The sequence below is a fragment of the Amphibalanus amphitrite genome, unplaced genomic scaffold (genome assembly GCF_019059575.1).
Source record: "Amphibalanus amphitrite isolate SeventyFive unplaced genomic scaffold, NRLGWU_Aamphi_draft 000851F_arrow, whole genome shotgun sequence".
NCBI lineage: Eukaryota > Metazoa > Arthropoda > Thecostraca > Balanomorpha > Balanidae > Amphibalanus > Amphibalanus amphitrite.
Window position 1 is genome coordinate 178,378 of NW_024882345.1, and position 24,676 is coordinate 203,053.

Consider the following 24,676-nt stretch of genomic DNA (forward strand, 5'->3'; position numbering starts at 1 on the left):
AAATACATACCAAACGATAGAGAATTGATCAAGGAACACGATAGTGAAGGTTTCAAGTCGATATCTCCCACCGTTTTGCCGCAATCGCCGCGGAAAGTTGAAAAAAAGTCTGTTTTTCCGAAAATTTGACCTTTGACCGGTCAAAAGTAGGTCAAATGTTGACCTAGGACCAAAAAATATACCACCAATCGCGAGATCTTGGCGAGAGCAATCCGTTGGTTTTTTTCCGCTAAGCTCTACGACGCTCCGTTTTCAAACGCCAAGGGGGGGTCGCACCAACCCCCCACCCCCTGCATGGGCGAAGGTGGCAGATCGCCGTTTACGGGCGAGGGTTAACTGAGTGACAACGTCACACTGACAATCACATATCTCATTAAAAGCTTACAATCGCAGTAACGGATTACAGATACTCATGAACGTCGGCGTGTATCGACTTGAAATCAAATTAATCAATGTCATATTCGTAGCTAAGCTTAAAATAAAAGCTGGATACTTAACAACTTTTAATCACACTTCACAGCACCAGATTCAAATTAAGCAATCACAGCCACACCCCTTAGATCGGTATTACCAATCACATGTTCCGGTTGAGTCACACGTTCCCAGGCCGCTCTTTCCGGATCTGTACCGCTCCTTCAGATCGGCATCAGTCTACATCTGTGGGTAGTGGCGCCTGATAGCTCCAGGAGTCGGAGGAAGGGGTCCGCACACTTGGTCTGGCCGTTGAGGGACGCCCATCAAAAGGCGGCAAGGTGTCCGGGCACCAGTGCTGGAGACGTCGCTTTGCTCAGCCACATCAGTCGCAGCTTGCATTTTTTCCCATTCACGTTCGAGGCGCTGCGTGTTCGCCCCGATTATGGGATCGATGAGTAACCATCAGGTGGTGGTAGTTCATCGGTCCGCCACCATGCTGCGGCGTGTGTTGTCATTGGCAAGCTGTCAGGCCACCGTACAGTATGTCTAAAAAGAATGTACCGTCGCCACTACGTGGCGCTGGTGTCGCGAGCCGGTAGTTGGCTGAATCCGCACCAGACCACATATTCCCAAGCGCTAGGTGACAGCTGCGCAGCGGCCGGTAGTAGCGTAAGCCCGAACCTTCGTGACACGACCCGGGGGGGGGGGGGTGAAGGAAAAGAGGGAGGGGAGCGGGCGGGGCAGCGTGTGTAGGGAGTACATGTACAGTAGGTCTACTAAAAAAGTCCCCCGCTCCGGAGGCGGCCGGCCGGCCGAACCCCCGGATGCCAGCCCCGACTCTATTGCGCAGGCCGCGGCAGCGATACCGGCGACACGGGTCAGGTCGCGGCGCCCGGCGAGTGGGTCAGCTGTTGGCGGCGGCCGGCCGTGGAGTGAGGACGCCGTGTGTGGGGCGCAGAGATGCCGCAGTGCAGAGGAGGGGGAAGATAGTGACTCTGCACTATGCCGGAAATGATGCCTTTGTGATCTAAATTAAACACCTGCAGACGCAGTGCATATCCTCCCTCGCCCCATTCCTATTTTATCACAATCCTTCAATAATCCGTAATGACCATTCAACGCAAGCAAGCAAACAAAACAACCCGTTTAGCGGCGACATCATATCGGATAAAAAACCGACAGTGATGATTAAAATAGACTTAGCGCGAGGGCAAATCGAGGGGTATATACTATATGTATCACATACCGAGTATTTTATTCCCATCTAGCAAAACAAGACTGGGGATCTTGTCCAACAAGTCAGCGGCCATTCTAGACACAGATAAGTGCTTTGTTTTCGGTCGCATCATTATCTGCAATAATTCGAAGCGAGGTTTAACCCTCGCCGGCCGAGAAGAAGGGGTGAATGCCGCCACCATGTATCTTTTTTTTGCGGTAGCTCAAAGCACACTGATGATAGAAGGCTGACATTTCATATGCCTTGCATTTGATTCAAGCCGGATCATTTGACATCAACCACGTTTTCAGGTCAGGTCACTTAACCATGGCGTCTTAAGTAAACCTCTGCACGGTTGTCGGTTATAAAATGATGCAAATCCGCAATGCACTTAGTGTCATATAAGCATAATGGGGAAATATGGAAACTGTTCATCTTGGCATGGGTGTAGGAGCGCCAAAAATATTGGTGAAGGATGTCACCTGAACCCTCGGAGAAGTCACCTGAACCTTCGGAGAAGGTGCAGGACCTTACCGCAGTGGAGGGGGGAGGGGGGAATTTCGTCAACTCCTGTTTTTTTCTCGCAAATGTCTCACGCCATTATCATCTAATTAACGCCAACTTTTCAGTACATGCCTAAAATTGAATTTTTAGGCATCCAAGCATACCTTTGGATACCTACCAAAGGTATCCACTATCCAAGCATACCTTTGGAACCTAAAGGTATGCTCCACTGCTCTTTTTTCGTGACCAAAGTCTTACAACTTTCCCACGAGTAAAAACAAGCACAAGCCAATATATTTTGATATTCACGGCATTTACTGAGATTAAAGGGACCCTCCCACCTTAACATTAGTTTTGAGTTGAGATAGCCAAGTTTGCGGCCAGGCTCAGAAACCACCATTTATCCTGGTCGCAACCCCCGCAGCTTTATGGTGTTCAAGAAATTTCTTCCCTTTACTTGCAGGGTGGGACCAGCGTGGTCCCTATCTCTTAACCATTACGGGAATCTGATGACGTCATCAGGCTTTCGAACGTCCGTTAAATGTTTGACTAAAACGTTTTGTAGCACGCGGTGGTATATGCTGCTTTGCGCGCAACAAATGCCGCACTTTCAAATAAAGTCGCTAGGAACAGCGGAGATCCCAAAAAGTAAACAAAAGTAAAAGTCTAATATCTTGAAAACCGGTGAATATTTTTCGATGAAATTTGGTAGATATTCGTTTTTGCTCTTTCTGAACCGAGCGACATCACTTTCATGCCAATTCATTAACTTTTTTGAAGGTGGGAGGGTCCCTTTGACGGAAATTTCTGAGTATGAGCGGCCGGCCGACCGGTCGGCCGGCCGGCCGCGGTTACGGTTCTGCGACGCTTATATCTCAGCAACCACTTGACCGATTTACACGCGGTAATTTTTGTACGGTAGCTTCATTCCTTCTACCAAGTATTGGACTATTCCCGATGCATGTGGGTGACCCCTTATGCATGTGCCACGTGCAAAACGAAAAGGTGTCACTTTTGTAATTGTTGCAATATCTCGGTAACTACTTGGCCGATTGCGCTGAAAGTTGGCATGTAGGTAGGCACCCACTAGGCAATGCATATCCATGTGCCAGAGTTGGGGTGCTGCTGCACGTGCGCACGTGCAGGGGTCGATTCCAGATCTCGACAATGGCTGGACCGATGGCACTCAAATTTGGTAAACAGTTAGGGACCGGTTAGTAGGGTGCCGTGCAAAAGTCAGTTGGGACCCATTTTGCACGTGCACACGTGCAGGGTGCCGCTTCCAGATCTCGAGAACGCTGAACGACTGGGCCGATTGTGCTCAAATTTGGCACATCGCTAGAGACCGGTTAGTAGGGTGCCGTGCACAAGTCAGCTGGAGGTACCCCGTCGAAATTTCGCACGTGCAAAGCTCACCCTCTCGCTCGCTCCGTTAGTCGCCCCAAAAGGCGTTATACTGGTTTATTAAATGGCGTGAATTGTGAAGAAGGTGGGCGTAACACTTCATAACTGATAGGATGGGGTAATTGGGTACCTGGAGTTACACAAGCTGGAGCACTCTTTTAACATATCGGGTCTTGCACTTGGCTGGGTTGAGTCTTACCTTAGCCAGCGGTCCCAGCGTGTAGTGCTGGATGGAAAACACTCTGACTGGACTCCGGTCATCTCCGGAGTGCCGGAGGGCAGCATCTTGGGCCCCCTGCTCTTCACCTGCTTTGTCGCTGACCTCCCTAAACACATCGGGTCATCCTGCTTGTCATACGCTGACGACGTCAAAATTTTTCACCGTGTGTCCTCTCCTGAGGATGCCCATGCCCTTCAGGCTGACTTGGACCGTCTCAGCCGGTGGTCAAGGACCTGGCACCTGAAGCTCAACCCGGCCAAGTGCAGGACCATCACCTTCACTCTGCGCTCATCACCTCATGTCGCTTCATACGCGCTCGACGGTCACCAGCTCGAAAGGTGTGTTAGCGTGCGTGACCTTGGTATCATCTTAGATGGCAACCTTAACTTCGCAGACCATGTTGACGCTATAGTCTCGAAGTCGAACCGCATGCTGGGCTTGCTGATGAGGAGCATGCAGGTCTCGACACGGGTGCATCGAGCGCAGTTCGACTGTGTCGCAGCCCTCACCGCCTACAAGGCGCACGTGCGTTCCGTAATGGAATACGGCTGTGTTATCTGGTCGGGTGCCGCTGTCACCCACCTGCGCCGATTAGAGCGACTACAGCACCGTTTTCTCATGTGGCTGGGCGCCCGGACACAGGCGAGGTGCCCTTCACTTGACTATGCATCGCTGCTTAAACTGTTCGGCTGCGAATCAGTGAGGTCACGATTCACACAGTGTGACATCAACTACATGCGCTCCGTGTTCAGTGGTCGCTTGGACTGTCCCGACATCTTGGCCATGTTTTCTCTATCGGCACCCGGCCGTCGCACGCGCCGTCCCGAGCTCTTTCATGTGCCGCGCGGAAGAGTGGACACTGTGAAGCGAGGATTTCTGATTCGTCTTCCCCAGCACGTGAACTCGCTTGTCCACAGCAGCCCCGAGGCCGATTTCTTTATGCCTAGCTGCAGGCTAAGGTCGGAGATAGCCAAATTTGCTGACGACCAGGGAACATACTTAGCCTAAGGTCATTGATATAGCTCCTCATGTAGCAACTAGCCGTTACCGGTTTTATTCTCATTGTCATTGTCTACGCTCATTTTTCGTCTTTTTTGTCTTTTTATTTCATCCACTGTCATTCTTGCTTATACCTACACTCTTTTAGGATTTCAGGCTATTGCCTGTGCTGATTACTTTTAGGGGATTTCTCATGTCAGTATACTTTTAGCCTCGCTCATTAGCCAGGTGCCTATACTTGTATATTCTCTTAGGCTTTTGCTCATGTCTTCTATATTCTTAGGCTGTTGCCTGTCGGTTTACTTTTAGGCTCTTGCCATCTTGTTAATTTATTTGGATTTTGATCAGTGTTATCACTCATATTTATTTCCATCCAGTGTGTGTGAGTGGTTGTTATTGTCAGTGTGCGACTGCATCCGTAAGTGGGGCTTTGCCTGTGGACGCTATGCCAATAAATAAACAAATAAACAAATACCTGTTGCCGTTTTAGCAATAGGTAGCCTTTTTGTTGAACCCAGTCGTTCTAGCATTGGTGAAGACCCTCACCTGCATTGCTCAAGATTGGTGAAGGATCCTTCACCAATCTAAAACTTTGGTGAAAGGTATCCTTCACCAAAGAGATACGTTGCTACACCTATGCATCTTGGCGTCGGAAATGATCCAAAATTATACCTCAACTCTCAAGCACTTCAAATCGTGACTTCATACATTCTTGGCAAGGTCTAATGCCTCACTTTTGCATTGTTCACCTTGCGTGACGTCATTTATGATGTCACTAGGGTGATAGGAGTGCTTCGTCAACAACTCCCGATCAAAATGAGCTAGCCAGTCGGGACAGCCATCAATGGACTTTGCAAGACTTGCCGAATCAAATGTTATGCAACATGTCCTCCTTTCAACAGATTCGTGACCTGTGTTGCCCTAACATGACATTGACCTCAGGTAAACATCCTAAATTGCTTCACCTAAACAAAAAAGCATGTAAATCGACGCGTCTGAGAACAGAAAACACGATTGTATCGATTAGACGATAATGCGACAATTTTTGTGGTTATTTACCAAAAAACCGATCGAATGCCTTGGGGGCCCTTGACCTGCCCTAAGAGGTCACTGATATTTTAAAATGGGGTACCAGTCGCTGCGTCACGTAACGAAGCAAACGCTCGTTTTTTTTTCCGCGAGGCTCTAGCAGCTAGCTCTATTATAGGAGCTAAACATGGGGTTGGGGGATCGCTCCCTTCTCACTCACTATTTGGCCGGGAAAGTGTTTGCAATTATTGTTAAAATCTGACATTTTAAGATTTCAAATGACCCATTTTTCCCGCCCAAGTCTTTCAATTCAAGGTCATAAGTAGGTCACGTCAAGTGACCTTACCTCAAGGAAAGTTCCTGTGCTCATCAATCTAAATACACCGACTAACCGATCGCTTTAGAACTTTCAGCGATTTCAATGGGCAACACTATACCTATGTATTTGAAACGTTTACTTTGCAAGTTTGACATTGTTGACAGAAAGGCCGGGTCAATTTGGAGATCGTTCAAGTCAATGGGAGAAAATTGAACTGCGCTTTTTGGGACGGAACGCATAATAAACACTCTGAAAACATGTGGTGTTTGATGAGATACAACACTAAATGAGAAAATTGTTTGTTTTGTTGGGAGCCATGTTTTTCGGTCTGAAAAGGCCCTTGCAGAGCTATGACATAACTATGCTCTGGTGTAGTAATTAGGTTGTGCGAGCCAGCGACAGTGATCTGCGGAAGCGAGACTGTTCCCGTGCCCTGTCGGGACGGTCCAGCCGTCTCCCAAACCGTCACCAAGAAGAGGATTATTTGTCCTGGAAATTCAGACATGTGCATGGATCCGAGAAAATGGATCTGAGATCTGATCCCACGGATCCTGATCTCGGATCCGTGGGGATCATAGATCCAGCTCTTTAATTTATCGAGAGATCCGTAGGCATCATATATCCGAGTCTAGTATTTTGGCTTGAGATCCAGTGGGATCACAGATCCTCATTTATTTTTGGTCAACACAGAAATCCCAAAGATCACTCGTTGCAACTCACAAACGTTCTTATTTAGTGATTTAATGTGATAACACGTCATAATCCATAGTTTTATGGCACTTATTGACATAGAAACACTTGGAAACCTGGATCCAAATGTTATGCATGGTGGGATCCACTCAGATCAAAGATCCATGTTCTTGGTTTATCGTCAGATCCTGTGAGATCATAGATCCAGGATACTTTTTTTCACGCCGGATTCTGTGGGATCATAGATCCGAACCTGCAATTTGCCTCGAGATCCACTGATATCATAGATCCATCACTCGGATCCATGCACATTTCTGCCTGGAATTGATCCGACATCAACTACAGGTTGGCTGGTGGGGTGACCTCCAGTCCAGAGAGGGAAGCATGAAGACTAGGGGCGATGCGGATTGTTTTTTCCTGAGGATAGCTAGGACGGAAGGAATCTAGCACCATTGACCCTTCCTTATACTGAATATATCTCAGGCTGTTAAATCTCCTAAGCGTTTTTTTTTTCTCGACATCGTCAAGGTGTCATTAATAAAAATATGAAATCCGGGAGGATAAATTAAATATAGAAATTGTGGCCAACAGAAAATTATCAGTTGCGTTCAACATACTCGTAAGCATGATCACACACCCAGCCTACATATGAGCCATGTAATAATCATTTTTGATAGACATGCTTAAGTTATGAAATCATCTGAAGTGTTTGTAAAGTTCCACGATACGGATCTAATATCCTGCTATGCATCATGACCATTTCTGGTCAGGTCATGTCTTTGAACATAGGCCAAATTTTTCAAATGACCTTTGAAGATTAACTTTGGATTCATTCGAAGCGTTTTGATAAGAGCAACACGAGGCTGGTAAAATTAATTTCGAGTAAGTTTTAAGCTAAAAACTTTTAAGTGTTTGTGGAAAAGCAATTGGTTTTCTCATAATACCGATGGTGACAGTTGCTGGTATTTACGTGCTAAGCCGCTCGCCTTAATTAAATCCGACAATATTATTCAGACATAGCGGTAAACGAGCTGATTGTTGTGTTAGGTTAGGCTCGGTCGATTTCAGAGTGGGAAGGATGACAGGAATTAGGGGGAGGCAGGGGGCCTGGGCGGTGTTTCACGGCCCCACGCTGCAGCACGCTGCGCTGCGCTGCTACATTGCTGCGGAGGTTGATATGAATTCGGCTCCACGCTAGCATTGCGAGCTTCCGAGTCTGTTGATGTTTCCATGGAAATTGGAAACCCAATGCACCGGTGCGCGCAGGGCCTCCTCTAAGGATTTTTCACTGGGTGGGCAGAATTTTCGCTACTCCCCTGCCCAAGGGCAAATCCAGCCACTGTTATGGGGTTCAACCAATTTCAAAACCTGTTACCGGGGGGGGGGGGGGGTTGAGGCGAAATAAGCAGTGCCGTTATTGGAAATAAGATGATAGTCTGCAAAGTTAACGTTTGTCGTATGTTTTATGGTTAGCGATGCTCGAGCGATTCGTTCCAGAGTTACATGTACACTGTACAGCCCTCCGCAAACTGCGTGGTAGGTATTCTTATTCGGTATTCTTGCTATTTTGACAATGTACCAGTTTTTGTGACCTTGTGACCTGGCCTCGGGTCACTGGAACATAAAACTCCAAGGCCAAGTGACAAACAGATGCTCCAAGTCGTGTCTTAAATTTGGTAGCGCTACGTGCTATAGAACTCACGCTATCAACGAAAAACTCTGGCATTCGGTTGCCGCTAAAGTAGTCCAATTTCCCCCTGACCTTGTACGGGGTTTGTGACCTGGTGACCTGACCTGAAAAGACTAGAGATCTGAAATTTTCAGGACAAGTGCCAAAAGGTTGCCCCAGAGGGTATGCCAAATTTGAGCGCCGCCGTGTTTACGTTATTTGTGAAAAAAACCTTAGGGGGATGCATCAACCCCCCTCACCGGGCGAGGGCTAACTAACATAATACATTGTAGTAAAGGCTACCCGAACCGGTAATGATTCTTGCTTATTTGTTTAGCTCAGCCGTATTTAGAGATTGCTGGCTTTGTCCATGGACCATGAATTACAATATCGGCATGGGCGTAGCCAAGGGGGAGGGGCCACGGGGGCAATGACCCCCTCCCTTGAGCGCAAAACGCGCCATGGGGGAGCCCCTCAGGCCCCGGGATATTTTTTTTTTTCAAACACTGGATAAAACGTCTTTTACTCGGAAGAAAATTGATATCGAAGTTTCATTTCTGTGGCCCTCTGATGACCCAATGGGCCCCTGCACTCATCCGATGACCCCCGGTTTCCTGGGGCCCCTGGTCGCCTAGAGGGCCCCGGTCGCTTGGGGGCTAGTCGCATGGGGCCCCTGGTCGCCTGGGGGCCTGGTCGCCTGGCCCCTGCCCCCTGGTCGCCTGGAAGAACGCTTGTCACCTGCAGTGGCATAGCCAAGGAGGGGGCCAAAGGGACCATGCCCCCCCTGGAAGCCAGGGGTCCTTATTCTATAGGGGCCCCTGGCTGACACAGTGGGCCCTTGGCGACGCAAAGGCCCCTGCGGCAGATCCTTTGACACAGCTGAGTACAGTGAGTAGTCATACTTTGGCCAAGAGAGCCCCAATTTTAGAGCCTTGGGGCCCTATTGAAACCAGGGGGTCAGTTGGATGGGATGGGTCCAACTTGGGTCCAACGGTGTGTTAACAGAATCAATGCGTTCCGACTGTTGGTCTGACCTTATATCGGTTTGAGGGAGCTCGGATCGGATCCACTGTCGATCTGAGGGGCCCCTATCGGTTTGAGGAAGCCCTCAAATGCCCTGAACGGGTCCTTAGTTTGTCTGAGAGAGCCCTCCGTCATCCTTACTGGGCCTCTGCAAATGCAAGGGGTGGCTTTTGTCGGTCTGAGTGGCCCTTAGACGGCTTATATGACCCTCAGACGGCTTACGAGGCTCTCATGCGCTGTAGGGGCCTGTGACGGTCTGAAGGACCCTCATCCGACCTACGGGCCCTCAGACCGCCCTCAAAACCGACTGGCGACTCTATGAAACTATTCGTGGGCCTATCTAACAGGGCCCATGGACTGCTTACCCCCTCAGTTCTAATATTTTTTGTTAATAAATATGCCCGGTTATATATAACAAGATATAACCGGTTTTTTCCGCGACACTACGAGCGTCTTCTCTGGGGCGGCCCCGGAGCCGGGCCGGCCTCGGCGAGCAGCGTTCGGCGGCAGGCGGGCGGCCGCCCGCGCCCCGGGCGGCAAGGCTGCTGAGGCGGCGGCCTCCTCTGATTGGTGGAGCGACTCGTGTCACGTGACGGTGGCGGCGCGGGGTTTGAGTGTATATGCGCGGTCACTCTGTTCTAGGCCGCCCGGTCTGACGCAAGTCAGCAGTGTTCTCGCTCTGAAATGTTTTTGCGTTTACTCCGGTCGTGTTCAGTGGAAACTGGAAGACATCAAGGGGAGTATAAGTTCGGTTTTATATCAATGTTATATTGATTGACGAGGATGTTTTTCCTTTCGGGTTTTTTATGTTTATTTTTACTGGTTTGTTGTTTGTTAGTTGTTTGTTTTTATTTTCGGCATGAGGTTTGGTTATTTTTGTGCTTATGTTATGCTATATCGAGGTAAGAAAGGGGTCGATGAGCAATGGGTCGGCGAATGCCTGGTATTATAGGTTTTTTGAAGGTTGGATAAAAGAATGAAACATGGACTGCTGGTAGAAATTCGCTTGGTGGTGTTTTTCAGATTTTGGGAGATTGGGTGTAGGTTCTTGCTATGTGTAACATAGCTGAAACTGTTTTTTTTTTCTTCTTCCCTGGAACGGAACGCCGGACTTTGCCATCCTACACTCAGTGTGAGTGAAATCAGCTCATGCTTCTCGGTGTAGCAGCTCAGAGTGCACGGCCTGGCCGGCGTGGGGTTTTTGGTGGCCACGTGGTGTTGGCCGGTGGTTGGAGTTGGCAGAATTGCCGTTTTGTGGTGCCTGGTGTTGGTTGAACTGTGGTTCCCATACAGGTGAACGGTTACTGGCGTAAGGTGTGCCAGGTGGGCGTACCCCGTGGAGGTACGCCCAGGTGGGCCAGGTGGGCCTGGCCGGCGTAGGGTTTGGTGGCCACGTGGTGTTGGCCGGTGGTTGTGCAGAGAGTTGGTAGAATTGCCGTTTGGTGGTGCCTGGTGTTGGTTGAACTGTGGTTCCCATACAGGTGAACGGTTACTGGCGTAAGGTGTGCCAGGTGGGCGTACCCCGTGGAGAATGAGCTGCTGGTGATGTTTGGCTCTGTCCGAGCGTGTCCGAGCGGGGTTTTCATTAGTGGGTTAGGGATTGTTGATAATAAGGGTACCAACTACCAGGTGAGACTTGAGAGGGTAAATGGAGTTCATGCTAATGATACCCAATGCAATGGTATTGGTCTAAAATGGTATTGTTACCTGGTTAGGTTGGAGTGAAAGGTTAAGTGGGTGATGTGGTGGTGTGCATCCCCAGTCTGTACCTGGGGTTTGCATCTCTACGACCGTGTGTGCCCTCGGGGCACGGTCCGGCGGCGGCGCCCGGCCGGACCGTGCGGGGCCGCGTCAGTCTCTACTGGGTCCGCGCCACGCTCGCTCGCTGTGAACAATACACCTGCACCGGTTCAGAGGCGTCTTCACATGGCGCAGCCTGCAGGATCGTGAACGTGCGATTACCAGTGCAAGTGTGACAGGGCGACGTGCATAATTATTGTGCATTTTCGACCCAGCAATGGGGGACTCTGACGCCGACAGCGTAGCGGATGCGTCTCGGGAGCCGGATGCGTCTCGGGAGCCGGCCGCTTCCGTCGCGGTTCGGGCTGCCGCGCCGCGGCAGCGGGCCGGCCGCGGTCGTGCGTCCCGCAGCGCGCCGGCCCCGTGGGCGGGCCGAGTACGAGCACCGGACAGCCTGGACCTCTCCACGGACCGGGGTGAGTCTTTCCTGGTGTGGAGAGAAAGCTGGGAGGACTACGTGCTCCTGACCGGCTTGATAGACGCTGAACCTGACATTCAGCTGGCTGCCCTGAAAAATGTCATGACCCCGGAGAGTCGCCGCGTCCTGAGGAACCTGGAGCTGACCGAGGTCCAGCGTGCCGATCCCGAGGTTGTACTGGACGCGCTGGAGCGTTTCGCAGTGGGCCAAGTAAACGAGGTTATCGAAAGGAAGAGGTTTAACGAAAGGTTTCAGGCCGAAGGGGAGGTCTTTGATGATTTTCTAACCTCCCTGCGTGAATTGTCTCGTGCTTGCAAATTCTGTGACGCGTGTAATGATTCGCTAATCAGGGATAGAATTGTGATGGGTCTGAGATCAGCGGAGACCGTCAAACGTCTCTGCGCCGTCCAAAACCTCTCGCTGTCGCATGCCATCGCTGTTTGCAGGGCTGACGAGGCGGCCGCCAGAGACGCCGTGGAGCTGCGGGCAGGCGGACTCGCCCGGGCCGCCGCCAACCGAGTGGACGCCGCCGAGCGCCACCGAGCGCCGCCGAGCGCTGGACCGAGGCGGCGCGACGGCGGCTGGTGCGCTGCGTGCGGCCGGCGACGTCACCGGATGGGAGACGCGTGTCCGGCCCGGGGTCAGCGCTGTCGCAGCTGCCGCCAGCTGGACCACTTCGCGGCAGTTTGCCCCGACGCATCCGGCGACTACGATGACCGCCGACCGACCACGTCGTACGAGCGCCGCCGGCTGGCCCCGTCTCGGCCGCGGAGCTCGCCACCTGGGCGGAGCTACAGGCCCGACCCGTACCGCTCGTCGTCGAGATCGCCGTCCCCGTCGCTGGACACGCGGCGATCGCAACGGCGCCAGCCGTGGCGCGGCAACCGGGTCCGCTTCCAGTCGTCGGAGGGCAGCAGTGACCGGAGCCCGGACGGTGCGGCGCGGCGACCGGCCGCGTCGGCCATCATCGCGGTCGCTTCGGTGCAGAGCGCCCCCCGCGTGCGCCTGGATGTCACGGCGCAGCGCCGCGCCTCGGTACTCGCGCTGCCTGACACCGGGGCTGACATCTGCGTCGGAGGACTCGACTTCCTGAAGGAGATGGACGAGTACCCGGAGAACCTGCTCCCCCCGGAGCAGCATCCTCGGACAGCCAACGGCGAGACGGTCAAGTCGCTGGGAGTCCTGCCGGTCTCGCTGAATCTCGGCCGCGTCTCGGTGCAAGAGTCGGTGCACATCCTGGAGGGCGTCAGCGGCCTGCTGCTCTCCTGGAAGGCCGTGAAGGGACTTCACATCATTCCAGCCGGTTATCCGCAGCAGATAACCGCCGATCTACCGGAACCCGCCTCTGGCTCTCGCACCAGGGACGCACCAGACCGCCCTCGGCCGGGGCCAGCGCGGCATCGGCACCGGTCTCGCGCCGCGCTGCCCGACGGTGGTACGTCATCGGACTGCGTGGCGGCGGTGTCGCGCGACGGCGCTGCTGGAGAGGCGACCGCGGCGACACCTGTCGAGCGGCCTGACAGCAGCCTTCCGACCGGTGCACCTGCATCTGAAGACGGGTCAGCAGAGCCGCCTGTGGACCAGGGAGGCTCCTTCCCGGACATCACGTCCGAGTTCCCCACCGTGTTCGACGGCCACATCAGAGTCATGCCGGGGGAGCAGTTCAAGATTCACCTCAGGGAGGAAGCCGTGCCGTTCCGCGTGTCGAGCCCACGACGAGTGCCCCTCTCACTCCGCACGCCGCTGAAGGACGAGTTGCAAAAGCTGGTGTCCGAGGGCATCATCGTGCCCGTCACGGAGCCGACTGAGTGGTGTGCACCGATCGTCGTTGAACCGAAGAAGGAGGGAGGAATCAGGCTGTGCGTGGACCTGTCTCGCCTGAACAAGTTCGTCCGCACCGAGCAGTACCAGGCACCCACCCCGCTGGAGGAAGTTGCCTCTATAGCGAGCTCGGAGGCGAAGTGGTTCACCGTCTTCGACGCGGCAAAGGGCTACCACCAGTGCCCTCTTCATCAGGACAGCGTGCTGAAGACGACGTTCATCACGCCGTTCGGCCGGTACGCGTTTTTACGCGCGCCGTACGGGGTCAGCTCGATATCTGACCACTACAATAGGCGCATGGACGAGGCGTTCTCCGGCCTCACCGGCTACAAGAAGATCGTGGATGACGTCGTGGTCTACAGTCGGACCAGGGAGGACCACATCCGTGACGTCCGTCGCTTCATGGAGCGCTGCGAGGAGAGAGGTATCTCCCTGAACCGGCGGAAGCTGCAGCTGGCCCAACAGAAGGTGAAATTCGCCGGCTTCATCATATCGGCGGACGGCTACGAGCCCGACCCTCAGCTGACGTCGGCCATCTCGTCGTTCCCGACACCGAAGAACATCTCTGAGCTCCGAAGTTTCTTTGGCCTCGCCAACCAGGTCGCCCCATTCGTCGACGAGCTCTCGGAGCTCCTCCTGCCTCTCAGGCCGCTGCTCAGCACCCGAAACGAGTTCGTCTGGGACGAGCAGCAAGAACAGGCGTTCATATCAGCCAAGAAGGCGCTGACATCAGTTCCGAACCTGGCCTACTTTGACCCCAGACGACCAACCTCGCTCTCGACCGACGCCAGCCGCCTCAAGGGATTCGGCTTCCTCCTACGGCAGCAGCAGGAGGACGGCAGCTGGCGGGTTATCCAGGCGGGATCGCGATTCCTGTCTTCAGCGGAGTCCCGATACGCCACCATCGAGTTGGAAGCCACTGCCGTGGTATGGGCCATGAAGAAATGTCACATCTTTCTCTCCGGACTGACGAGCTTCACGATATTCGTCGACCACAAGCCGCTCGTCCCCATCATCAACGGCAAGACTCTCGACGAGATCGAGAACCCGAGACTACAGAGACTGAAGTTGAAGATGGCATACTACGGACCATTCGTAGCCAGCTGGGTGCCAGGATCCCAGCACAAGGCGGCAGACGCTCTCTCCAGGAGCCCCACCCAACCAGCAGCTGCTGAGGACGAATGTGGGGAAGACGACGACGCACCTGCCCTCCAGAGCGTCTTGGTAGCTGAGCTTCGAGCGTGCGACACCGACATCATGCTGGACCGGGTGGAGTGTGCGACGTCAGAGGACCCCGAGCTCCAGATGCTCAGAGACATCATCTCCACCGGCTTTCCGGCATCCAGAGCGGAGCTTGCGGAACCCCTCCGGAAGTACTGGCCGGTGCACGACCGACTGTCGGTGGAGGGCGGCATCATCTTATGCGGCATGCGCATCCTGGTGCCGCTATCCCTCCGTAGATCGACCTTAGCGTCTCTCCATGCGAGTCACCTCGGGAAGGAGAAGACCAAGGAGCGAGCTCGGCGGGTGGTCTACTGGCCGGGAATGGACGCCGCCATCGACGACGTCACCAGAGGATGCAGTAGGTGTCAGCAAGAGCTGCCATCCCAGCCGAGGGAGACCATGCTGCATCATGAGCCTGCCGCCAGGCCGTTCCAGGTCCTGGACATGGACTTCGCAGACCACGCAGGAGGCAAGTACCTCGTCGTCGTTGACGGCTACTCTGGGTGGAAGTTCATCGAATGTACGGGCACCCGGTCTGACACCAAAAACGTTATCAAAGTAATGCTTAAGATTTTCAGTGAGGTCGGTGTGCCAGAACTTGTCAGAACCGACGGGGCCCTCTGCTTCACGTCTCTTCAGTTCAGCACGTTCTTGAGCAACTGGGGCGTTCTGCATCGCACATCATCCCCACACTACCCCCGATCTAACGGCCTGGCCGAGTCTGCTGTTAAATCTGCAAAAAAACTGCTCAGGCGATGCTGGGACGACGGCAGAGGACGGCTCAACGAAGAGGAGTGGACGCGGGGCCTGCTTCAGCAGCGGAACACGCCGGGCGTCAGCGGGAAGTCGCCCGCCGAGATCGTCTACGGCCGGCCACTGAGGGACGACCTGCCCACGCACCCGTCGCACTTCAAACCATCGGCGCGCTCGCAGCGGGCGAGTGGAGGCGGAGCCCAGCAGCGGAGTGGGACGCCACCGCACCAGACTGTGGACTGCGACGATCGCCGCGAGTCACGCCGCTGCGCCGCCAAACGGTGGTACGACCAGCATGCCCACGACCTGCCCGAGTTCCCCGTCGGGACTCGCGTCCGTGTGCAGGACGTCAGGACAAAACGATGGGACAGGTGCGGCGTGGTGACGTCGGTCGGCCCCCACCGACGCTACAGTGTACGCTTCGACGATGGAGGGGAGGTGGATCGGAACAGATGCCACCTGCGCAGGCGGCACGCTCTGTGCCCGGTGCCCGGAGTGGAGCCTCCCGGGAGAGCCGGCCCGCGTGTCGTCACACAACCGGACACTGGTCGGATGAGTCGTGACCATGCACCTGCGAGCGAATCGCGCGCCTCCACACGGCCGGATCGCGCGCCGCGCACTGAGCCGCCGACTGTCCGCCGATCCACCCGTGTGCGGAAGCCGGTGCGTCGGCTCATAGAGGAGATGTAAGGGTGTACTACGTTTCTTGTTATTTTCGCTATTGTGTTATGTTTCCGTTCTTTTCGTTATACCTCGAGCGCGCTGGGGGCTTAAGGGGGGAGATGTGGTGGTGTGCATCCCCAGTCTGTACCTGGGGTTTGCATCTCTACGACCGTGTGTGCCCTCGGGGCACGGTCCGGCGGCGGCGCCCGGCCGGACCGTGCGGGGCCGCGTCAGTCTCTACTGGGTCCGCGCCACGCTCGCTCGCTGTGAACAATACACCTGCACCGGTTCAGAGGCGTCTTCACAGGTGATATAGGTACGGAGGTGCAGAGGTGATAGTGGAAACCACTTGTGTGGTAAGTCTCGGGAGTCGGGACTAGGATATTTTAGATTAGATGGGAAATTATGTTAGGTAGTTTGGATGCACTGGCGATAATATAGTAAGTTACAGGATAGTAACCAAAGGAAGTTTTCACCCTCATATTTAAGGACTGCATTAGGTATGCAATTTTCTATAACGATGCAGTTTTATGGTAGCCCGTGATTGTTTTGCTCTCACTCTACATTGTGGTGCGAGTTAACTGTTTTCAGTTTTTTTATGGTAGTGGCGTTTGTGAATCGTTTTTTTTTTTTTGCCAGAGTAAGGTGCCTTTTTGTCGTGGTCAATAAATAGAGCATTGCCTAGGCATGCATAAGCGACATCAATCATCATGGTAATGTTGGTATGCAATATGCATATCCTGCCGATGTGTCATCGCGCGCATTGTCAGATAAATGGCTCCAGTATGTATAACCCCTCTTGATACCCCCGTTTGATACGAGCTTTCGGCTAAAAATGGTTATGTGACACAATCCGTTTTTTTTTCTTCCATGGCTTGGTGTGTGGTTGGCATCCGACTCTGAACGGCGACGGATCGGCACACTCGGCGGGGCCGGCCCGCTGGGCCAGAGTCTTCTCTGGCCGCTGGACGATTTCTTCACAGCTCCCGCGTCAGCTGAGGGAGTTCCGACCCCTCCCAGCTCATCTAGCTCCAGTGGTGCTGCCCGTGCTGCCTAGCAGGTCTTATGGGACATCGTCAGGTATAGGCCAACGCCAAGGTGGCCGGGGTTTTGAAAGGTACGTTGTTCCATGTATGCCGGGCGCGGTACATATCTGTTAATGGAGGTTCTAGGGGGACCCGATAGGGTAGATAGTGAACGCTTGGGCATGGGCGATATCGGCATTTTTGTGGGGATATTTGGTTCCATCAATAGGAACATAAGGGGCAATGCTGGTGGAAAGTAAGATAGTAATAAAATTCTGATAAAATCGTTAAGAGGCCTGAGGGTATTAAAAAAAAAATGAAATCTAGTCAACTCTAAGTTCAACGTGTTTTCAACCTTGGTTTGCTGCTGCTGCTGAGGCTTGTTAAATCGTCTATAACTATATTCAAAGCAGTCTGTTTCTTTGATTTTTTTTTTCTACCTATAGGATAAGGGATGACCTTTCTCCTGCAAACAGCAAATGAACAATACAGGTCAGGTGCTATCAATAATAGTTAAAAGGATTTAGTCAGTATACGTTGTTAGGACTGGGGTACCCCTCGGTGTCCTAAAATTGTATTTTGGCTGGGGTGTCGGAGGAAAATTCCTGGGGGCCCGGGAACGATTTTCAAGGGGGAGGCGAGCCTAAAATACCTGACTTGATGCATATGAAACAGTGGCGTAGCTAGAGGTCTAAGGGAACACGCACTCCCCCCCCCCCCAATCGGGTTCACAGGGACCCTCGGGTCCGGGGGCCCTGCGGCACCATTTGACCTGAGGCTTAACGATGGCCATATTTCGACTCGGGGGGCCCCATTAGGCTCGTTAGAGCACCTCATGGGCCCTAAATTGCCACACTAAGATCTCCTTAAAGCCCCACGCCGGCTTCTGAGTCATGGTCCCACAATTATTTTTCTGAGGGCCCAATAACGGCAACTGTGGGGGCCCTCATCGGCGCTTATGAGGACCCACACCGGTGTCTCTGAGGGTTTCACGCCTCCAACTCTGAGTGCCTACACCAGTGCCTATTAAAACCCTATATCGGCGGCTCTGAGAGTGAGGACTCGAATCCCTACCCAACACCTGCGCAGTGCGCATCTAGGGACCACCCACTAGTGACTTCTGAGGGCCCCACACCGGTGACAGGGGCCTCTTGCCGGTCATTGAGAACCCCCTGCCGGCTTGTAGAGGGTTCGCGTCAGCAGCTCAGGCCCCACACCAGTCTGTAACTGCTCCACACCGGCGTCTATGAGGGCCCACAGCAACGCCTGTAGGACCCTCACCGGCGCCTCTGAGAGAGTCACACTAGTGCCTCTGAGCGCCCGCACCGGCACCTGCATGATACTCCCACACCGGTGCCTCATACGGGCCCCTTACCGGCGGCTCTAAGGGCCCTACGCCGGTGATTCTGAGGATGCTACCGATAACCGGGGGCACCATACAGGCCCAAGGTGTCGCTGAGCTTTAATCCCATACCGGCCTTCCGTGGGTGCCACGTCAGTGCACTCGTTGCCCCACACCCCTCCCTCACACCCGGGGCGGGTAAACTGTGTTATACCTATTGCAACGATTTTACCACCGTTGTACGTTATGTATTTCTCAAGGTTGGCTCAAAATAGTCCAGTATATGTATGTAAAAGCTGGCCTGCCAAACTATGGCCGGGGTCAGGCCCAAACCAAAGTGGGATGACAATAGCAGATATCAAATCGATACTGTATCGGCAGAAACCCTTCAGATGGCAAGGAAAGGCCGTGTCCTGATAAGATATATAAAGGAAACAAGAAGGAAAGAAGTCCGGAAAAGGGAGGAAAGGTCCTTTCTCGCTGCCTCAATGTTGAGGGGGCGACGCCCCCACGGCTCTCAAAAGGGGGGGCAAGCACCCCCGCTGCCCCCCCTGTTCCCGGGTCTATGAAAATTTATCACCAAAAAGGGATAAGAGTGAAAAATTGATGGTCAAATAAGGCCTAACAAGAGTGAAAAAGGATGCGCGGCGAAATTTCATAAAAGGCTGGTATAATGTGGGAAGTAAAATGGCTATCCATCCATGCAAATGCTTTTTCTGGGAAAAATGGGAGTGGAAAATGGGCTATTAAAAATTGGAGGCGAGTGAACAGTGATTTTCATTTGGGTGACGTTTCCCACCTAAATCAAATTTTTGGGCACTGGTACCCCTCGCCAGTATCAGGGTTGACGTCACTCACTCAGTACTGACTGAGTGTTGAGCTGTCCGGATGGTCGCAGCTCGGTTGTGGCCGCCTTGGCCGTGTTTTTTGGTGATCTAGTGCAACCGTCGCAGAGCAAAGGGAGTGTGAAATTCAGTTTTTTGTGGGTTCTTTCGCTAAGAAGTATTTTTCAATTATTAATGAGTGTTCTGTATGCAATATTGCTTTTGCAAGGACGTTGATTGTTTTTTTATACTTTGATGGCTGATAAAGTTCGTATGCAATTTGTTAATAATGGAGGGGTTGGTGGGATGCCTAACTGGTCCGGGTGTATGGTTAGTAAGAGGTGGAAAATGGGCTAGTTGCGGAGTTATTTGAAGTGGTTTATGGCTGGGTATGGTTTATTTCCAGTTAAAATATTAATTTGTTTTGGGAGGGGTAGGTAATAAAAAAAAAAAAACTCATCGGTTACAACTCATCATTTACAAACTAGGGGTCTTATTGTTTTCATCTCTTAGATCGCTGGACTTAGCCGTTCCACACTCTGCATGGGTGAATTCAGCTCATTTTTTTTCACGGGATAGCGGCTCCAAGTGCAGAACCTGGCCGGGTTACGTGTTGGGTGGCACTGGCCACTGATGTGGGCCAGTGCGGTTCACCAATGAGGTGGTGATGGTGTTGTGAGCGGTGGTTGAATTTGGTGAGTTGTCCGGTTATGCCTGGCTATGGTTGAACCTTGGTTCCCATGCAGGTAAACGGCTACTGGCATAAGGTTTGCCATGGTGAGCGCACCCCGTGAATGGCGGGCTCAGCTATAGTGGCGTGGCGCTGTCGGAGCGATGAGTTTTATTAGTAGTTTATGGCGCTTCACTGATCAACGCCAATTGCGCTTAGGTTATTTTGGGTAAATGGGGGTTAGGTATAAAAAATGTAGGTATATGAAATAAAAAAAAAAACTAAAAGAATTATAAAGTAAAAATAAAAACAGACAAACAATATAAAAAACAATTTATTGATGGCGCTTCACTGGTCAACACCAAATGTTGCCCAGGATATTCAAGTAACTGGGGGGTTTACGTATCGCTCCGGTAGGTAGGTACTTGATCACTTTAGATGGAATTTGTTATACCTTTTTGCTTTTGCTTAGAACGCTGGATATTGGCATTCTACACTCCGTCTAAATGGATTCAGCTCATTCTTCCAAGGGGTAGCAGCTCCAAGCGCGCGACCTGGCCGGCTTAGGTGTTGAGTGGCCACTGAGGTGGGCCGGTGTTAACCGGTGGTGTTGGTGTTGAGGGTTGGGAGTTGAGTTTGTAGAGTTGTCGTTGGTTATGCCTGGCTATGGTTGACACGTGGTTCCCATACAGGACAACTGATACTGGCGTAAGGTTTGGCGTAGTGAGCGTACCCCTTGGGAGGTGAGCTGTTTTTGTGATGTATGGCCTTTTTCCAAGCGTTATATATTTTTTATTAATTTATTCGGAGGCGCGCTGTCAGGGGTCGCGCGCGGTTGCTGCTCGCGCTGTCGGCGTCACCGGGGGTCATTGAGTGGTTGGAATTTTAATTTTACCATACGATGTTCCGAGTAATTTCTAACATTTTTATGATAGCAACCTGGTTGTGTGTACTCAGGTTGTGTACTTTTGTCACTCAGGACCTGCCTATGATTGGTTGGTGGGTGAGTTACTGTACCTTCTATGGGTGACATTGAGGCAGCTCGGCGTTTGGAGGCAGTAAACACTTCCAAAACGTGTCGAGCTAGGAAGCTACGGCACTTTTTACCCATATTGGCCTGTTTACAGCGTAGGGGCTGTCTGTATGCCGGTCTTTTGGTCCCTGATCAATCCGGAGCTTAGCGGGAAGGCAAGCTTGTTGCCCGTGGCGGGGGGATGCGGATACTATCAGATTTCAACAGCGGGTATTTTGGTATTCAGGTCGGGTAATTGCCCTAAACATTTGGAGAATCTTGGGATGCCCAATTCTACAAGTCCCGGGTGAAGCTCGCTAGTCTGCCCGGGGGTATCCCCTTCTACAACGACCCCGAGGCAGCTCGCTAGTCTGCCCGGGGATATCCTCTCCTACAACGGCCTCGGTGCAGCTCGTTAGTCTGCCCGGGGGTGTCCCCTTCTACGAACCCGGGACAGCTCGCTAGTCTGCCCGGGGGTGTCCCCTTCACAACGGCCTCGGGGCAGCTCGCTAGTCTGCCCGGGGGTGTCCCCTTCTACAAAGGCATCGGGGCAGCTCGCTAGTCTGCCCGGGGGTGTCCCCTTCTACAAAGGCATCGGGGCAGCTCGCTAGTCTGCCCGGGGGTGTCCCCTTCCACAACGACCCCGGGGCAGCTCGCTAGTCTGCCCGGGGGGTGTCCCCTTCTACAACGACCCCGGGGCAGCTCGCTAGTCTGCCCGGGGGGGGGGTGTCCCCTTCGGGGGGTGTTCCCTTCGGGGGGTGTCCCCTTCGGGGGGTGTCCCCTTCTACAACGACCCCGGGGCAGCTCGCTAGTCTGCCCGGGGGTGTCCCCTTCTACAACGACCCCGGGGCAGCTCGCTAGTCTACCCGGGGGTGTCCCCTTCTACAACGGCCTCGGGACGGCTCGATAGTCTGCCCGCGGGCGTCCCCTCCCACAACAGCCTCGGGTGTAGCTCGCTAGTCGCAAGTCTGCCCGTGGTAGTCCCCTTCTTCAACGGCCTCTGGGCAGCTTTCTAGTTTGCCGGGGATGTGCTTTTCTACAACGGCCTCGGGGCGGCTTGCTCGTCTGCTCGTTGGTGGCTGCCGCCAGGACGCCGGTAGCGCAGGCGTCATTCCGGCGGCTTTGAATGTGGATGCCGGCGGGCGCTGAGAGCTCTCCCCTTTTGCTGGTCGGCTATCTATGACCTGATTACCTATAGTTTCGTGGTCACTGTTTTAACCTTTGCAAAGCTTTAGGTAACATTCATGGTCGTTATCATTGCCACGCATATCACAGGGATTAAGGTACACGTAACAGTAGATGTGGCCTCTGTTGTTAGTTGCCTAACAGCCATTGGGTTACCATGTTTTTTTGGGGGGACGGCGCTAAAATAATAACAATAATAATGACAATAATGACAATAATAATAACAATAATAATAACAATAATAACAATAATAACAATAATAATTAACATTAGCAATAATAAAAAAGCAGCTCGCTAGTCTGCCCGGGGAAGCCGTTTCTCACGGCCCCTGGTGCTGCTCGGGATGCTCCCTTCTTCCACCTTCTACAACGGCCGCGGGGCGGCTCGCTAGTCTACCCGTAGGTGGCTGCCGCTAGGACGCCCGGTATAGCGCGGGCGTCATTACGGCGGCTTGGAGCGCTGTTTCCTGGAGCGGGCTGAGAGCGCTCCCCTTTTTTTGCTGGGCGGCTGTCAACGACCTTCGTTGATACTGTTCTAACCCCTTCCAAAGTTTTGGGAAAATGCATGGTCGCGCTGATAGGTATGTGTATAGGGTTCAAGGTAAAGGAAAATACAGCTTTTGTTAACTGCCTCGGAACTCATGGATGGTTGTTTTTCGTCGGGTATATCGAGGGTCTTTAGTTGGTGGAGGCTATCATCGCAGTAGTGGCTAATGCTAATGGTTGTTACTTGTTAGTCTTGCTGTAAGGGCTTTGGTATAAATGTAATATTGTTCTTCATTGGTGACCGCTGTATCGTTCACATTCATGTTGGCAGGTTTTAGGGATCGTGGCGTTTCTGGTAAGCTCCGGGCCAGGTTGAGGAAATAATTACTTACCTTCAACCAACTACCAAGCACGTATTTGGGTGGGCTCTGCCACTGGTCTCGACACTGGCGGCGACTTAAAGTCTTTTGTTGTTTATTTGTATCCCCCATTCGGTCTGCTGGTCTCGGGAAAGGGGTGTTTTGTTATGGCGCATTGGTGTCTGGGTGGATGTATTGAATGGGTGGTGACACCATTGCGCCGCGCGGGGGGAGGGGTGGCGGCCCGTTGGCAGGGCAGTCTCGGTTGAGACATGTATACTTGCTAGTATGTCTGTGTCGTGTTCATTGGGCTGAATATACCAATAGCCCCTTTTTGTACAGCTACAGTGTTTTTCCTGGACGGACTTGGTTGTGAGGTTTGCACTGAGGTTGGTTACGCATAGCATAGCTAATTGTCTGTTTGCTGGCAGCTCGAAGGGGAAGCGGAAAATACGCCCGGTTATATATAACAAGATATAACCGGTTTTTCCGCGACACTACGAGCGTCTTCTCTGGGGCGGCCCCGGAGCCGGGCCGGCCTCGGCGAGCAGCGTTCGGCGGCAGGCGGGCGGCCGCCCGCGCCCCGGGCGGCAAGGCTGCTGAGGCGGCGGCCTCCTCTGATTGGTGGAGCGACTCGTGTCACGTGACGGTGGCGGCGCGGGGTTTGAGTGTATATGCGCGGTCACTCTGTTCTAGGCCGCCCGGTCTGACGCAAGTCAGCAGTGTTCTCGCTCTGAAATGTTTTTGCGTTTCCCACCCACCCACCACCATTTTAGGGTTTTCTTTTTTTTTACACGCACCACACTCTTAAATAAAGATGGGTTTTTCCACAAAATGTGGTTTTTTCCCCAGCTAGGTCCCCCGGTTTTTTTCTAGTTAGGACTTTTTCCGGGGGAGGACACACACGACAGGGTTTCTAGTTTTGGGTGGTGACACCATTGCGCCGCGCGGGGGGAGGGGTGGCGGCCCGTTGGCAGGGCAGTCTCGGTTGAGACATGTATACTTGCTAGTATGTCTGTGTCGTGTTCATTGGGCTGAATATACCAATAGCCCCTTTTTGTACAGCTACAGTGTTTTTCCTGGACGGACTTGGTTGTGAGGTTTGCACTGAGGTTGGTTACGCATAGCATAGCTAATTGTCTGTTTGCTGGCAGCTCGAAGGGGAAGCGGAAAATATTTTTCTATTTATTTGGGCCCCCTCCAAAAAATATTGGATCCAACCAGATGGCTTTTTGGATTTTGAGGGGGTTATTTTGGGCCCCTGTGCGTCTCCTTGAGGAAATTCTGACTACGCCCCTGAATATCGGGCAACCAGAAAACTTTTTTTTTGACCTTCAAACAGCATCCAGTTTGCTTAACCCTCGCATGTGTGCGGCGTTTGCCAGCTTCTAATGTGTAGGGGGGGGGGGGGGGTCGGTTGGACCCCCCCTTGCCGTTTGGCCCCTGATCGAGCTAGAGCTTCGCAGAAAAAACGAGCGTGTTGCCCGTGACGAGAGGAAGCCGATGATACCCAATTTTAAGGTCCTAGGTCATTGGTTGACCTTCCAGGTCAGGTCAATGACCCAAAGTCGGGAAAATCGGGACCTGTTAGAAAGTCGTAAAGTGTGG

At 52.9% G+C, this 24,676-nt stretch overlaps 1 protein-coding gene and 1 long non-coding RNA gene across 2 annotated transcripts; both read left to right on the forward strand.

The window, feature by feature from the left end:
- The first annotated feature begins 10,220 nt into the window (after positions 1 to 10,220).
- On the forward strand, positions 10,221 to 24,132 carry LOC122367112. Its single transcript, XR_006253995.1, has 3 exons — positions 10,221 to 11,224; positions 16,474 to 17,283; positions 23,500 to 24,132. It is a non-coding gene; the product is annotated as an uncharacterized LOC122367112 (long non-coding RNA).
- LOC122367111 lies at positions 11,467 to 15,734 on the forward strand. Its single transcript, XM_043339927.1, has 2 exons — positions 11,467 to 15,219; positions 15,503 to 15,734. Exons 1-2 carry the CDS (start codon positions 11,505 to 11,507, stop codon positions 15,628 to 15,630), a joined length of 3,843 nt encoding a protein of 1,280 aa, XP_043195862.1. The 5' UTR covers positions 11,467 to 11,504; the 3' UTR covers positions 15,631 to 15,734.
- Positions 24,133 to 24,676: the final 544 nt, after the last annotated feature.